This window comes from Dermochelys coriacea, chromosome 10, assembly GCF_009764565.3.
Source record: "Dermochelys coriacea isolate rDerCor1 chromosome 10, rDerCor1.pri.v4, whole genome shotgun sequence".
Taxonomy (NCBI): domain Eukaryota; kingdom Metazoa; phylum Chordata; order Testudines; family Dermochelyidae; genus Dermochelys; species Dermochelys coriacea.
Genome location: NC_050077.1, coordinates 43908946 through 43925194, shown reverse-complemented (window position 1 = coordinate 43925194; position 16249 = coordinate 43908946). Strand labels below are relative to the sequence as shown.

The 16249-nt window shown below is 44.2% G+C and overlaps 1 protein-coding gene across 4 annotated transcripts in view; it reads right to left on the bottom strand.

Moving 5' to 3' along the window:
• Positions 1 to 3751: 3751 nt before the first annotated feature.
• PKM (pyruvate kinase M1/2) overlaps positions 3752 to 16249 on the bottom strand; it is a 40653-nt gene continuing 28155 nt past the window's right edge. For 2 of the 4 annotated variants that reach the window (XM_038418814.2, XM_038418813.2), the window contains exons 9-11: positions 10571 to 10737; positions 5976 to 6157; positions 3752 to 5071 (exon numbers count right to left, since the gene is read on the bottom strand). In XM_038418814.2, the coding sequence (XP_038274742.1) occupies positions 4965 to 5071; positions 5976 to 6157; positions 10571 to 10737 (456 nt within the window). In that variant the 3' untranslated portion in view covers positions 3752 to 4964. Of the gene's footprint in view, positions 5072 to 5975; positions 6158 to 9746; positions 9914 to 10570; positions 10738 to 16249 lie in introns of all 4 variants that reach the window. The other 2 variants (XM_038418812.2, XM_038418811.2) reach the window with 1 other exon arrangement.

Genomic DNA, 16249 nt, shown 5'->3' with positions numbered 1-16249 from the left:
TATGGACAAGCGAAGCTTCCCACATTCAGTGGATGCACCCAACCTTGACAGAATGCCTAGGAACAGGGTGGACGCCAAGACTGTTCAGCCTTCACACCCATTTACTCCTCAGCCCTGATGAGACTGTCAACATACTGGAGACATCTACTCCCTACCAACCAAGACCACCAACTCTTTCACATAGGTCATCTCATGCTAATAATCTCACTTGTCAGTACAGCTGGACTCAAAGTAATGATCTGAGGTATTTTCCAGTCATCCATCAGCCGTCTTCTGAACCCTCCAGTTGCTTCTGAGGACTCTCTTCTACCCCCTCCCCTTGAACCGACCAGTGCAGCATACACAAGCTTTATTCTGCACACATCGTTGTGCGTGTAGTTCAGTTTTCTACGTGAGCTGTAGAGAGTTAACTGTGGGGCGAGGCACATAGTTCAGAGGAGGCAAAATATCTACAATGCCACTGAACCGCCCTGAAGCCCAAGCTACCTGATCCAGGCCAGCCTCAGGTGTCTTAACTGTAAGGTAGACATACCCCAAATTCCCAGAGTTAGTGAGCTGGTCTCTAGCGATGACCCCTTCCCAAAGAAACATGGATATAGAAAATGACCAGTGGATAATCTAACAGCAGAGAAGGATGTTCTGTAACACTGTTTCACTTTTAAAAAAAAAAAAAAATGCCTTGGCCAGTGCTGTTATAAGCTTCTTCAGAGGTAGTGAAGTGTGCTGTAGCACAGCAAGTTATTCTAGGCCCAAATTCCTGCTAAGCTGCGCACCTCTTCCCCTAACCCCCTGCTGCTGCAGAAAGAGGGCAGGCAGGGGAAGGAGTCCTCTCTTCCCCCCGCAACCCAGCCCTGAGACCCCTCCTGCACCGTGGATCCCTCACCCCTAGTCCTCTCCAACCATCTGCCCCAGCCCTCACCCCCAGCCAGAGCCCTCACACTTAGCATAGCCAGAGAATGGAATGCAAAAGATGTAGGAATAGGCCTCAAGATAAGAGTTCCAGCCCAGTAAGGGAAAGAAGGGTCTAGAGACAAAACTTGCTAGACATGGGCTCCAGCTTGACTAGGCAAGATTCTAATGGATAGCGTCTGAGGCAGACAGCCCGTCTCCTAGTCATTTACCAGGCAGTGGGTTTCAAACAAGGATGCCTTTCAGATATGACAGGTTTCAGAGTAGCAGCCATGTTAGTCTGTATCCGCAAAAGGAAGAGTAGAAAAGAGTGGAAAATTTCCACTGAATGCATCCGATGAAGTGAGCTGTAGCTCACGAAAGCTTATGCTCAAATAAATTTGTTAGTCTCTAAGGTGCCACACGTACTCCTTTTCTTTTTGCGGCTACAATGTCTTGCCCCAAGAGACTATTTACTCAACAGCTATGCCAGCTAGTGGTTTGTGAAACATCTCACTTAAGTAGTTTTGCACATCTACAGTTATCACCTTAATCTGGAACCTTGCAACCCAAAGGCAGCTGGTTCATCCTTCCCTCTCCCTACACTTTAAGGAGTGGAACACTTCCAAGTTCAAGGAAGGGTGGTGTTCTATTACCCTAGTCCAAGTGTGAGCTGGCACTAGCCCTCTTTCAGGAGAGCTCTACCCTTTTATGGTGGCCAGCTCGATTGATTCCATCCTGCCATAGGCAGTAAGCAAGGTCCTTGATGTCTGATTAAGGCCCTGAACACCTACTCCTCCCCTTGCCTTATTTATCTGTAGATGCTTAAGCCCTCTACATGCACACAAATTAGTTTGCTCTCCATATATATTGCTTGTATTAAGTCAGGTACAAAACATTTGCCCAGAGAAGAGTATTCAAAGTTCACAGCTTATTAAGAGCGGGGGTGAGGAATTTAAGTGAAACAGCTCCATGTTGTCCATTTCTAGGAATAAGCTAGCAGCGTAGATCAGAGTCTCTAAACCTTTCCAGACTACTCTACCCCTTTCAGGAGTAGGATTTGTCTTGCATACCCCACCCCCGTTTCACCTCACTTAAACGACTTGCTTACAAAAACAGACAAAAAACCCACTTAAGTGTCACAGCACGTTACTACTGTCACAGCACATTACTACTGAATAAGTGCTTACTTTCTCATTTTTACTATAAAAGTCAATTGGAATACAAATATTGTACTTCATTTCAGTGCATAGTATCTAGAGCAATATAAGGTTCTCTGTATGAAATTTTAGTTTGAACTGACTTCCAGTGCTTTTTATGTAGCCTGTTGTCAGGGGTGAACTAGGACGTCAGAGTCCTGAGCAGGGGACGTGGCCTCAACCAGAAGCGGCAGAGCCTTAAATCCTCAGGCCCTTTAAATCTTGCTACTGCAGTGGAGCTCAGGCCCTTTTAAATCTTTGAGGAACCTTAGGGGCTCCCAGCTGCTACTGCCACCCTGGGGCTCTGGCAGAGCTTTAAAGGGCCTGGGGCTCCTCTGTGGTAGTATCTGCGGAGCCCCGAGCCCTTTAAAGCCCTGCCTGAGCCCTGAGGTAGCAGTAGCTGGGCTCCATCGGGGATTTAAAGGGCTCTGGCCCTTTAAATGCCGGCCGGAGCCCCACGGCCACTACCCCAGGGCTTTGGCAGCAGGGCTCTGGCGGGGATTTAAAGGGCTGGGGCAGGAGCAGCGGCTGGAGCTCCGGGGCTCTTTAAATCCCGGCCAGGGCCCCTCCTCCCCTACCCCAGGGCAGCAGGGCTCAGGCAGGGATTTAAAGGGCTTGGGGCTCTAGCCGCCCCTACCGCCCTAACCCTTTAAATCCCCTCTGGAGCCCCTCTACCACTACCCCAGGGCTTTGGCAGCAGGGCTCAGGCAGGGATTTAAAGGGCCCCAGGAGGGTAGTGGCAGTTGGTGCTCCGGTGCCCTTTAAATTCCTGCCGCAGGGCCCCCCCCAAGCTTTAAATTGCTGTCTCGGAAAGCCGGTCCTGTTATGCTGTACCGGGGTGTACTGGCTTACTTTCACCTCTGCCTGTTGTAAAACTAGGCAAATATCTAGATGAGCTGACGTACCCCTTGGAAGACTTGTGTAACCCGGTTGAGAACCACTGGTGTGGAGAATATTGAGCCATGTTTTCCCTGCAAGGCCCCTCTTTTTATGCTCCCCTCCTCCCTCAAACACATTTAGCCCTGGCAAATCAAGTGCTACTTGAGTAGCAGCAAGTTTGGGTTTTGTATCAAATGGTGCTTCTGAACAATGAAACAGAAGTCTAGATTACTAGATATCAATTACTACATTCTGATGTACTATTTTTAAAATTTGGCAGCCCTTGTTTTGTTAGGACAGAACAGCAGAAGCACACAGGGCAAGACTCATTCGCATATCAAGACATTGGTACTTGAAGACTCGCACTAGAAAGTTTTAGAAACTTAAGAGTTACATGTGTAGCATCCAGCTGCACTGTGATGCAAATTGGTGGGTAGATGGCAGCTGCTTTGCTCCATTTACCACACTGGATTGGGAAGTGAAGTAGCATAAAGTGATCTTTATGTCTGCACAAGAGACAGCTATGTCTGAAGTTACAATAGGTTTGGCACATCTGAGGGCTCTACCATCTAGCTCCAATGCAACAACTACAGTATTGAGAATTCCTTCCACAACCAAAGATAAAATAGCTTTCAACTAATATGGAAAATAGGTTTTTCCTCCTTTAGTTTTCAGACATTGTATGCAAGCATTGATGTGTTTCAGCTGGTCAGCTTAGTAATCTTTTCTTCACAAAGGACTCCACCTTGCCAGTGGAAAAACCAAGCAAGAGCAGAAGTCTGATGGGTGCTTCAGCTTTTCTTTATTGATGTACATAGTTGTGCTCTACCACCCAATACACCTGTTACAGTAAATAACTTGTCCAGATTTACAACATAGGAGAATGCTCTCAGGAAACATGACTACTCAACTCAGACAGATACGCAACATTGCAGTAGGAGCACAAGGAGCTCAGCAGCACAGGAAGTGGAAATGCAGCACTCAACCCTTTAAGAGCAAAACCCCTGTTTTATCCTTGTTCTATTTCTCCCTGCTGCCCAGAAATGACAAACTAAGTGACTCAGAAGGAACCCAGGCCTGAATTGCATCTCAGACTTTGGTCTGTGCTGGAGGTTTCTATCACTGCTTTCTGGGTATACTGGAACCCTGGAGTCGTTCTCTCCATTTGCATTGAGAGGGGGATACACAGTAATCTGTCTCATAAAAGTTGCTATTTTAGGACTTGAAAGATTAAGATGTGCTTAACCCTTTATCAACATCCATTGGGGTGTGTTAGATACTGGATGTATCTGTAGTGGAGTTTAAACTATGGAGTGCAGAGAGCCACTGTAAATCCAGAGGGGGAGACAAGAAGACTAGTTTACATACTGCAAGTGTGTTCAAGTGTGGCTACATAGATCCATGACTTAATCTACCACAGCTCTTCAACTGGAGTGCACTGGTGACAATACAAGTTTGCAGTGTGGGAGTAATTAGGAGGACACGGCAGTAGAAGAGAGGCATTGAATTAAGCTGATGATTATCTGAACCTACAGGGTACAGAGCTGTACTCTGCTTGTTGCAGAGTGTTAACATTGGAACTCAGACGATCACATTGTTATTGCCTCCTTCCCCTGCACTCCTGAGAAAAGGTGCAGGGAAAGACACAGTATTCACCCTTAAAACAGTATCCAGTCTACAAAGAGGAGGATGAACAGCACAAGTTCAGTCACCACGCAGGAATTTCCTACATCAACTCCCAACTACGTCAGGGCAGAATCACCTTAGGGAAAAAGTTCATTTACTTTTCCAAAAACTAAAACATTTCAAGTATTCTTTTAGAGTGACAAAGGTCCTCCTTCCCCCGCTGCTGCATTTGGTGGTGTTTAGCAACCTATATCCACTCTACACACGGATAACATTGCAAGCAATTGCCAGCCTACGGCAAGGGAGTAGAGCAGAGGAGAAGAAAGTGGGGGAGAGGGAAGGTGTTGCTGGGGAGAGTTTGAGAATTGGTGTTCATGGAACTGGCACCACACGCATGGTGTTGGTGTAGCCTGACCCAGGGCGCCATCCTGTAAGTACAATGACAAGATCGCCAGTCTTGAAGAAGCCACGTGCTTTGCCTGGAAGAGAAAGATTTGTGAATATCTGCAAACCAAGCTCATGCCAACTGTTCCATTAGATGCCATAACGTACAGTAGACTCAATATCACTAGGTTTTAGCATGTCTTCCACAACAGGTCTGCATCCAGAGACAAGGAATACCATTTCTTTCTTGTAAGTCCAAATGTACTGGAGGGGGGGTTACCAGAGCTACTGCATGGATTTAGTAGCTATCTTGGACCTCATTTAGCTATAGTAGCTGCTCTTTACATTCTAAGGGCTTCACCTAGTTCTTGTTCACATACCCCCTTCATGCCACGAGATGACATCATTACACCAGGCTAAAGGACTCAGCTGTCCTAGCAGTAAGAGCACTTCAGCAATCATGGTTTGATCTACCACAAAAGGACACCTCACCTCTGTCCTACACCATTTGTTCCATCTTGAGACCTTACACTCAGCTACAGGGGCCGCCACTAGATGAAATTCCAGTTCATACAGCCCATTGTGAACTTTGGTGTTGGGCCTTTGTCAGTTAATCCAAAGTGCCCTGTAACAGTGGGAGGAGTACCCTTTACCTCAGCCCAAGGTTGGTTTGGTTAAAAAAAAAAAAGCGCAAATAAAGGTGGCCACTCACCAATAAGCATTTGTCTGTACAGCTTTCCATTAAAGCTATTAAAAATCAAGGCCTGTTGTGAAGGGGGAAGCGGTTTTCAGTATGAAGTTAGAGTACCAGATCTGGCTAAGGAGATGTGATTGTAGGAGGCCCATTCGTTGGTCACAAGCAGTATTTCTCCTCATTAACAGCCTTAAGGCTCTGCCATATGGCAAAAGATGCCCCCAACTAGAGGTTTTTTGAAGGGCTGGTTCTTCCATAAGCCATCAGTTACCTGACCAGAGTAAAGATAAAGCAACATAACTCACCAACATTCATGCCAAGGTTAACTCTGAGATCCACATCCTCAGCCCATGCATCATGGGTGGGTTCTTTGCACAACACAGGGAAAATGCCACGGTACAGATGGGCCTGGCGTGCTGTCTGTCCATTACGAGTCACAGCAATGATAGGAGCACGTGGGCGGAACCTGGACACCAGGTGAGCAGATCTAATAGGAGGGAGAACAAAATTGAAGGTAGAATTAACCTCTAAAAGCATCCCATATATGGCAGCCCAACAAGAGTTTGAGAAACTTCAAGTGTTCACAGCAAGCGCAGTGTACAGAAGACAAGATCGGAGAAATGATCATGGCACTTCTTATAAGTAGGTGCTATCTTCACTTATGTGGAGACTGAGTGGCATGGAAACAGCTAATGATAACCACTGCTTGGATATTTTGCACACTTTGGCCAGGAAGACTACTTGCAATAAAAATCATGCAAGTTTAGTTTGAAGGCCAGACTGGTCCTCTCAGTCCCCCGACCTACAATAGAGGACATGCTACACAGCATCCTTTCCTGGAAGGACTGCCTCAGGTCCACACTATCTGTCTCGCTTTAGGGCATAGCAAACCATCTGTTGGAGTGGGGAGTCTCTTCCCCCTTCTCTCCAAACCTGGTGTCATCCCACTTAAGTGTAGAGTAAAGTTTCCTAAACTCTCTTTGGTTTCAAAAAAACTGAAGGTAGATGTTTCCTGCACTGGGTGTTGTAGCTCTGCTGGCAGTAATGTCAAGGTGGGCAGATATTGTGTGGCTTTTATTTTGCTGCCATTCTGTGTGTCATAGTCATGTGGTTTTGACCCTTTGGCACTTCAGGCAGCATGCATGAATCCCGTTCTCTTCAGAGCAAAAACAGTGAAGGTTTGGCCTGAGTGCTCCTCTTTTCATGGGTAGCAGAGGAGAACTAAAGTCTTCCAAATATCACCTATTATGCTATAACAAATAAATTTGTTAGTCTAAGGTGCCACAAGTACTCCTTTTCTTTTTTGTGAATAAAGACTAACACAGCTGCTACTCTGAAACCTGTTATTATGCTATTAAGGTTGACAAAGAAGAAACCCTAAGTTTTGGGGGCGGGGGGGGGGGGGGGGGGAAATCACTGCAAATAAACTGTGCACGGGGATGTAAGTAGTGGTAACAGCTCACCAGATAGGAGCTGGTTTCAGTCTAGTTTTCATTTATGCATATCTGATCACAGGGTTAGGTGGAATCTTACTCAGAGTTAGATAGTATCCCTTGCTCCCATGGCTGGCAAAGGCAATATTCAGTCCCTGGTGAGGGAGAAGGAATGCATTGTTGCAAAAAGCCACAACAAAACCAAAAAAACCACACCATTTTGGGGAGTCATCGGCATTTCCAGAGCATCCACAGAGTTCAGATAATTTGCCTGGGAGAGTTGTGGCAGAATTGCAGTCACAAGAAATCAAATTCTTCTGAAGGATCTAGAATCCTTTCCCTTGAAAAAGGGAAGGGGAGGCAGGTAGAAGGAATGATGTCTGCTGCATCATACCCTGTGCACAGTCACTGAAGTGTTAACAGGAGACTTGCCAGAGCAGGCTATTTTCAAGGCAATCAGGAGCCACTATTAGAGGGAAACTAGGGAAAAACCTAGGGAGCTCTAAGGTTCTTTGAATCAGTGTTTTGTTTTTTATTAAACAAAAACAGCTCAGGTCAGATACATAGGGAGAAATCCCCTTTTCACCTGCTTAAAGATGAATGCAGATAACATAATAGGCCCATCCTGCTAGGATCTGTTGCCCAACTTGGTTTTTATGCAAGGATCTGGAAGCAAATATGGTAAAAAATGGAAATATTTATGTGGGACATCTAGTAAATATGGGATGGTAGGCACAAATGATGCTTATTTGTAGTCTCAGTCTCTAGCAGTAGAAGCTGGAGCACTGGTACAGGTGTCACCCCTTCCTACTGGGAGGGAAGTTAAATTCTGGAAGGTGGTGCATGCTCAGGGATTAAACAGAAACCGTCAGGAACTGAAAAAGGCCATGATATTGATAGTTATATTTTACTGCTCAAAAATGTAGCATAGAACAGAATTATACACTTGTGTTTCAACTAGATTCTTATGGTCGAGTTCTTGTGAATCAAACTTCAGCAAAGATGCTTAATACTAAAGATTTCCAGTCAAAGTTTTTGTTGATTACAAGACAGCAGTTCCAGTTTCATCAACCCAGCCACTCTGATAAACCCTTTCTACTGTCAGAAAAGCCTTCCAGTGGCTCAAGGAGACCCAGGTATTCAGAGGTTGTAACAGAATCCAGAGCTAAAAATATTTAAATATCAAAGTTCAGATCTTTTCAGAAAAGGTCAAGTGTAAGGCTGGCTGGAACCCTTTATACAGAAACATTGGAAGCACAAGTACAAGAAGGACGCAAGCTCTCATGCTTCCAGCTATTATTCCCTGTTCTGCAGCAATAAAGCAAGCACCAGCTTGAAAATTTCTTTAAAGTGAAGAATTTACAACTGGCAGTTCTTCATGCAGAATAGGTGCCGAATATGTTTAAATGACACGTCAGTTGTACCACTCCCTGCAGGGTCCAGATTCAGGGTGAAAGTTCATAATGCCCATCTGGAGGGCCATCAGGATGTTTTTTTGGGGGGGGGAGGAAGAGGCACAAAACAAGCAAAAAACCCCAAACAAAAACACCTACAAAAAAAAAAAAAACAAAAAAAAACAAAAAAAAAAAACTTATCGTTAGCCAAAACTTGCTTTGAGAAGAGCAACTCAGTTCTCAGTTTGGAGAAACTAGAAGCTGATGGGCTGGGTTTAAGACCACTTACTGTGCTTTCCTGCATTTTATAGCCACAGGCGACTGTAACAGCATTAACATTTGTCAATCCCAAAACACTCCAGGGTGTTGTTCCATGAACTAGCGCCTTGCACGCTGTTGGCACTAAGCGGTGGAAGCTGGTGCAGGAAATAGGCATTGGGTGAACCTAGTATTAGAGGCATATTCCACAAGTTTGTCTGTTGGATACTTTAGGCCTTGCTTTATTGTCTTCAATACACTGATCTTAGACTATACAGCCAAGCAGGATAGACATTAAGAAGTGTTAACCTACAAAAGGGAACCAACTTCTGTATTTTTAGCCTCCTGTTTAAACAAGCCTCTCTAAGCCAGGCCCAGTAGTCCTGTGCTTGAAGTCTGCTGTATGGTCATAGGACTAGAAGACAGGAGGATTCAAAATTCTAATAATGGTTTAGCCAGTGATGCCATGTCAGGCAGGTCTTTATTTTTGCTGTCACTGTAGTCAACTCAGCTGGAAATGTAGGTTGAAAGGTACTGCCTTATTCAAAAAGCTAGATTCTGCATCCAGTGAACTTCTGGCCTACTGTCAAAATCCAAGATTTGTCTGGTTACAGTGACTAAACACAAACTTTCAAAAGATGTTTCCAGTCAAAAGTTTTCCAGCCAGCTTTACTGGCAACAAAGATGCAATATTATCAGCAGGAAAAAAAATTCTACGTGCTTGGTGCTGATGCCAAGATGGTTGACGAATGCTGAAGAACTGAATTAGACTAAATATCTGCAGATTTCTGAAATGTTTGTCCATCTTCTTAGTGGAACTGGGTATTGCAGACTGATGACCTTAGCTTTGAAGTTGCCTGGTTTTCTAGCTGCTTCAGTGTTACCATTTCATTCATTCTTAAAAAAAAGCCACCACACTTTTGAAGGTGTCCTTTACCCCCACCCTGGTCATTGAAGTCCATTTGACTTGAGGGAACCTTTCACCTCCTACCTTCCAGACTTGGTGAGGATGATAATAGCCCCACTGCAGCACTTGAAGGAAGCTTCTACAGCACCAACAGCGGCGGCTTCCGTAGGGTCACGGTTCAGAGGGGCCAGCCGACGTAGTTCCTCAAACAATTGCCTGTGAAAGATGGCGGCTTCGGCCTCACGAGCAATCTATAAGAGCAACACGCATTCGGGGAAGACGACATTCATGTCAGTCAGCGCTCAGGTGACAGGATAAGGTGAGGTGCCATGCCCAGCAGGATGCCAATAGCATAACCTTTATTTTGATATTCAGAAGATTTACCAATCAGTTTTATACTAGCATGTCCAGATTAGTGTATGGTACCATGCTGGTGGCGGTCATCTGTTTAGCCAAGCACACTGCTTGTGCAACCTCAAATTAGCAATCGGCGTATGCTATTTAGTAAACGTTCACCCACCAGATAATTGATATCAAGAGGTTTCTCTTCTGAATTCTGTGACACCTGCCAAATCACCCCACCCTGCCTGGCCAGCACACTCTTCACATCCATGCCAACTGCCAGGCACTCTTGCTCTGCTTCTAAATACCTCCAATCCTGCTGTACTATAAGGATGATGTAAACTCAGATTCTGCTAGTGTATGCCAAGCTGAAGATTTGAACTATAAGAGCTGCTCACAGGGTGTGTCCTATTGTCTTATAGTGGAATGTGTTTCTACCCATCGAAACGTGGCCTGAAGCACAAGAAGTTTGTCTTGGTTAGAGCATCTCTAATGCACGCTCTGTGGAGTGAAAATGCTTATTTATCTTTAGAGCCTAAGTCTTTCTTGCCCTTTCTGAGCCCTACCTGCCAGACTCGGTCAGAACTATCAGAGCTGGAGCTAAGCACTTAAAAGAGGCCTCCACAGCGCCTACAGCCATGGCATCAGCAGGGTCCCTGTTGTTAGCAGTGATGCGGAAAAGTTCTTCAAACAGCTGACGGTGAAAAATTGCAGCCTCAGCCTCGCGAGCGATCTGCAGGCCGGGGTAAGAGGGAGGGAGAAGAAAGGAGTGACAGAAAGAAGGAAAGAGATACACCAGAGAGTAATGTGATATTGAGTTAATTTGCTTAATTGTCATAGTCATGCAGGCAAAGAATGTTAGAGGTAGGATTGTGAAACTTCCTTTGGCTCGGAGGTTAAGATTTAATATAGACAAACATGGTTAGAATTCTAACATTATCAAGGCTAGTGGACATTCAGTGCCATTTCTTACAGCGAGTTAGTACATCAAATCATGTGTTTTCAGAATGGGACCTTTTCTGCTACATTATTTTGATAGTTGCTCTCAAAGAGCCTCAAGTACAGAGAGCTTTACAGTCATGCTGTCCCAAGGCCTGAAGTCAGGCTAAATTTTTTGAATTGTCTGTATTTGTTTAGGCTAAGGAAGGTGGGGGGGCCACTTCCTTATGAAAACTGCTCATCTAATTATATGCTAAGGGCATATCTACATGGTGGGGTAATGCACTTTATGGGGCATGATTTGTAAAGCACATTAATTGGTCAATGTAGACACTGCTGGTGCACACTGTAAGTTCCTCGGTGCAATTTTATATATATATATTTTTTTAAACAGTACTACGTTAAGTTCACCAATTAACGTACAACAGTGGGCTTTAGAAATCACTCTCCCATACAGTGTAGACAAGCCTTAAGTGTCAGCTTGCTGTAGGTCCTGCTTCTGCACTTTACCAGGGGCTCAACTTTTAGGTATGCCAGAGAACGGATAGTAGTAGAATGCACGGTATACATGTTCATCCCCACCTTCTAATGGCCCAGAGCACTGTTAGAATAATCTTCTATAGAAGAACAGTCCAATTGTTAACAATGCCACCACCTTCCATCTCATTCTTTGCAAGCAAAGAAGGTGGGCTCATTTTATGGTTTGGCTGTTACCTTAAAGACGAGCCAAGAAACAATCTTTACAGTTGCACCACCTTACCCTTTAGTAATACTGTTTATAGTATAGAAACAAGTCTTCCTTATATGGCTGTTTTCTCTAAAAAAAAATGTAGAGTACAGAAACCCTCATTTAATATTTGTATGTACTCTACTTAGTCAAGTGTAGAATTACAGAAGATGCTTCTAGTTTTTTTCATAGAATGAAGCTGTCATGAGAAGCTTCCGCATCCAGTTTACAGACAGTCCATGGATATTCCAAGTGAGTTTGTATATAATCTAGGAATTTTATACAGGTCAGTAAGTATGCCTAACAAAGCATTTTTAAGACAAGAATTCTTGTCTGACTAGGCAATGCTAGCCCTTCACAACCATATAAAGAAGGTATGCAGAGTTTACTAGAAAAAGCATGCAGAAAAGTTGATAATCTCTTCAAGATTACTAGCTGAAGTTATTTATAGCAAGCAAGACAAATGGAGGCTTTAGACAGACTAAATCCATCTAAATAGAGATACTTCACTCTGTGGGACTTTCCAGGTGAGGACAAGCACTTTACAAATGATAATGAATTGTCACCGTTATCCGTATCTTATATTTTTCCTTCATTTAAGTTACAAGTTAAGCAGCTTGTCTAGATATCCCAGAGGATTTGGAAATCCTGACTCCCGGTCTCCAGCCTTTGTAACAATAATTCAGACTGAGACACCTAAATCAGGTGTTCTCAACCTTTTTCCTTCTGAGGCTCTCCTGTCACACCCCCAACATGCTATGAAAATGCCATGACCTGCCTGTGCAACAACTGTTTGCCTGCATATAAAAGCCAAGGCAGCGCTTTACCGTGGCTTGTGTAGTCATGGCAGAGCCACCTCCACAAGAGGCATAGCTCCCAGCACTGGTGCACTGTTTACACTAGCGCTTTACAGCACTGAAATTCACTGTGCTCTGGGGGGTGTTTTTCTACACCCGAGTGAGAAAGTTGCACTGCTATAAATTGCCAGTGTAAATAAGCCCTTAGTCTAAACTACATACTTCAGTTTAGCTACATAAAACTCAGAGGCGTGAAAGAAATCCCATACCCTTGAGCAGGAGTCTCAAACACAAGGCCCACGGGCTATTTCCTGTGGCCTGCCAGCTCCCTGCAGTTCCCCCCGCACCCCTGCCCTGAGCTCCCTGCTGCATCCCACACCCCTGCCCTGAATCTGCTGCCACACCCTGCATCCTGACCCTCTGCCCTGAGCCCCCTGCCACACCCCAACCCCCTGCACCCTGAGCCCCCTGTGCACTGAATCCCCTTGGGGGCAGGGGGTGGAGCGGTCAGTAATGCAGCCCTCCAGCCAATGTACTAGTCCTCATGGTCATTTGAGTTTGAGACACCTGCCCTTGAGTGACAGTTACACTGACCGTAACCCCGTGTAGGCAGCACTATGTCAGCGGCAGAAGTTCTCCCACTGACATAACTCCACCTCTGTGAGAAGCAGTCACGATTAAGCCAACGGGAGAGCGCTCTGTTGGCTTAGAGTATCTTCACCAGATGTGCTGCAGCTTTGCCAATGCAAGTCTGTAGAGTAGACCTGCCCTTAGGGTTTGTCTACACTGCCCTTCAGTTTGGAAAATGGATTACATTAATGTGAACTAGAAATCTTAGTATGCACCTGCAGCATACACACGGTAGAGTTACTGCAAAGCACTTTGGTATGTGCTATTAACACCCCTGTAGTCCAAACTGCAGTGGAGTATAGACATAGCCCTACTTTCTTTGAATTTCATTGAGCTCTTTAGACAAACTGGCAAGGGCAGAGTTTCAAGACTTGCTTTTCCCCACTGGCCAAATTAGCTGTCAACTTTTTAAACTGACAGGACCAATGGAAATTTTGGGAGTGGCTTCCTTCCCAGGGAGAGATATCCTGTCCAACATCTGGAAACTTGCTACTGAACTCCTAGAGGACTGTGCCTCACCTTTCGGGGACATTAGGATTACCACTAGAGTTAATTTTTGTTATCCAGTGGAAATCAGAGTTGTCAGCAAGTGGTAATTATTACATTCTACCAACACATCTGTCAGGTTAGAGAGATTCATTGGGTGTAGAAAGGACATATCAAGTATACTGGAGAAACTTCTGGCACCAAGTTTAAACAGGCTCTCTCAGGGATAGAGATTTATCTCAGGGATAAATTCTTTTAGATTAGTACCTAAAAAAGTACTTCTAGATTCTGAAACACCCTAAACATTCCTAGAAGCTATGGGGAGGGAGAGCACCTAGCTAGAGCATTTCATTGTTTTCATCTTAGGTGTGAAGAACCAGTCTGATCTATACTCCCTAGCCACTGAGCTGATGTTTGATAGACATACTGTCTTATGTATACAGGTAGCAGCTGTCGGTGATCTTTCAGCCTACATCCATTAGCTAAGTATCCAGTTTTGCTGCTGGAGTATTTTGTAACAAAGTTTTGGCAATATAGAGTAGCAATACAAAAAAGTAAATTTGTGTAAAGGGACTAGATTCTAAGCAAAGTATTGCTTCACATTTATAGAAGATGCTAAAATGTACAATACATTTTTCATAACAGAAGCTGGAAAGCAGGAACATAAGGGTCCTACTCTTATCAGCTGACTTGACTTTTAGACCAAGAAAGCATCGATAAAAGTGGTCCATGCTCATTTTGCTGTCACTGCAATTGGGCAGTCTTACCACTGGCAAAGAGTTACCTGGGAAGAAAGCAGGAGCAACCCAGGAGGATTATGCAGTTACCATACACTGCATGTAAAACCCTCATGTTCCTGGAAAGGGGGAAAATTGTGCTCTGGAAGTGAGAAAATGCAACTTACCAACCCAGTATTAAGACCCTACTTTTAGGAAGGGCAGTTCTAGTAAATGGAGCTGCAGATAATGGGATTGCATAAGTGCTAGGGGAACCTGAATTTGTTTGAACTGTTTAGACATTTCTATAGAGCTCAGTCACTGTCATGTCAGATTCCTTACTCCCTGCTAAGGTTTAGGATAAACCATTTTCTTCTAGAAAGAAGAGCAGCTCCTTAGTTTTACAGTGGTCAATGCTGGTAAGCTGTCACACTGCCATTTCACATGGTTAGTCTGGAAAGGTAGAGAGACTGAGCCTCACAGTGTTATCTTACAGAAGCCAGATTCCATAATTTGAGGTTTTGATCCCAGATACTCTAGACAGCTTAGTGAGATTTCCCCCTCCCCACCACCCCAAAGGCAATAGAAAGCCTCAATGTTTTGAACTGCCCTTGGCTGAGCCTGGGGATTTAGTGCACTTTTGTGCAGACAAGCCTTAGTCCATGTGTGCCAATATTAATTACTCATTGCATCATAGTAAAAGGGGTAAGCAGAAGTTGGTGCTCCAAGGTTATAACTTGGCCTATTCTAATAGCATTCACTTTAGGAAAAAACACAAGTGTCTAGCTACTCCTAGTAATGTTGCAGCAGTACTAAATGCCTCCACAGGCTGGGTTTGATTTGGGGAAAGCCCAAGTTTAAGAAAAGGTGGGGACAAAATCTTTGATGGTTCTGATTCTGAAGCCAGTAGGCACATCCATTTTGCATTACATCAGAAGCTTCAGTTTCACCTTAGCTGCGTGCCCTGGTTTATTTTCCCCTCATGCTTGGAGGTTCAATTTTCCAATACGTTTTGCCACTATGAAACCAAGTGTTCAGAACTTAACCTGGTAATTAAGAACCTAGCATAAATGCAGTGTAGGTATGATGAGCTACAATATGGAAGTTCAAGACTATATCACTGAACACCACCATCCATTAAGAAAGGCAGTATTTTGCCTTACATGAAAAATATAGCCTAGAACCACTTTTATTAATCTGTTGACCATGTTCTTTGATCTACCTACAGTAACTAAAAAAATAAGGAAGGTCAAACACTTGAGATCACCAGTACCTACATACTATCTAGTGGCCAGATCTGAAGAACTTCTGCTAGTCAGTCAAACTAGATTACCTGAAACTAAACTAGATCACAAGAGTTCATGTCTGAAATTAAGTTTTACTGCAGCAAGTTTCCAGATTTAGGGTATCAGGGTCAACCCTCAAGATTTCCTAGTAGGAGAATCTTTAGGCAGGCAGTTAGTGAACAGTTTACAGTGCAGAGCTATCACATGCTTTAAGATCATTGGCCCACACCAGTTGGGTTTCGTCATCTAGTCCCTAAGTGAACAAAAGTTCCAGTGCACATAAATCAAATACACAAGTATACTTTCTTCTCACTGTTAATTGTAAGGAATCGTGAATGCACATATAGTAGCTATGTTTATTAATCTATATAACCTGAATTGCAGCTGAGAAACTAGTGCATTGTCAATGCTGTAATTCACAGCAGTTACCCGGAGATCATCAGTACTTCTAGACACTTAGCATTAAAGTTAAATTAATGGGAAGATGAGCTGGGTGAACTCAAAGCAGAGCAGAGAGGTTTCTGGCAGTTTAAACATGTAAAAAAAAAAAAAAAAGTCCTGTCAGTCATCATGCAAGAAACATCCCCATAAACAGTAGTCAAATGCAACAGGGCAGTAAACCTGGAACAATCACCCCTTTAAACCATCCCATTCCCTTACCACA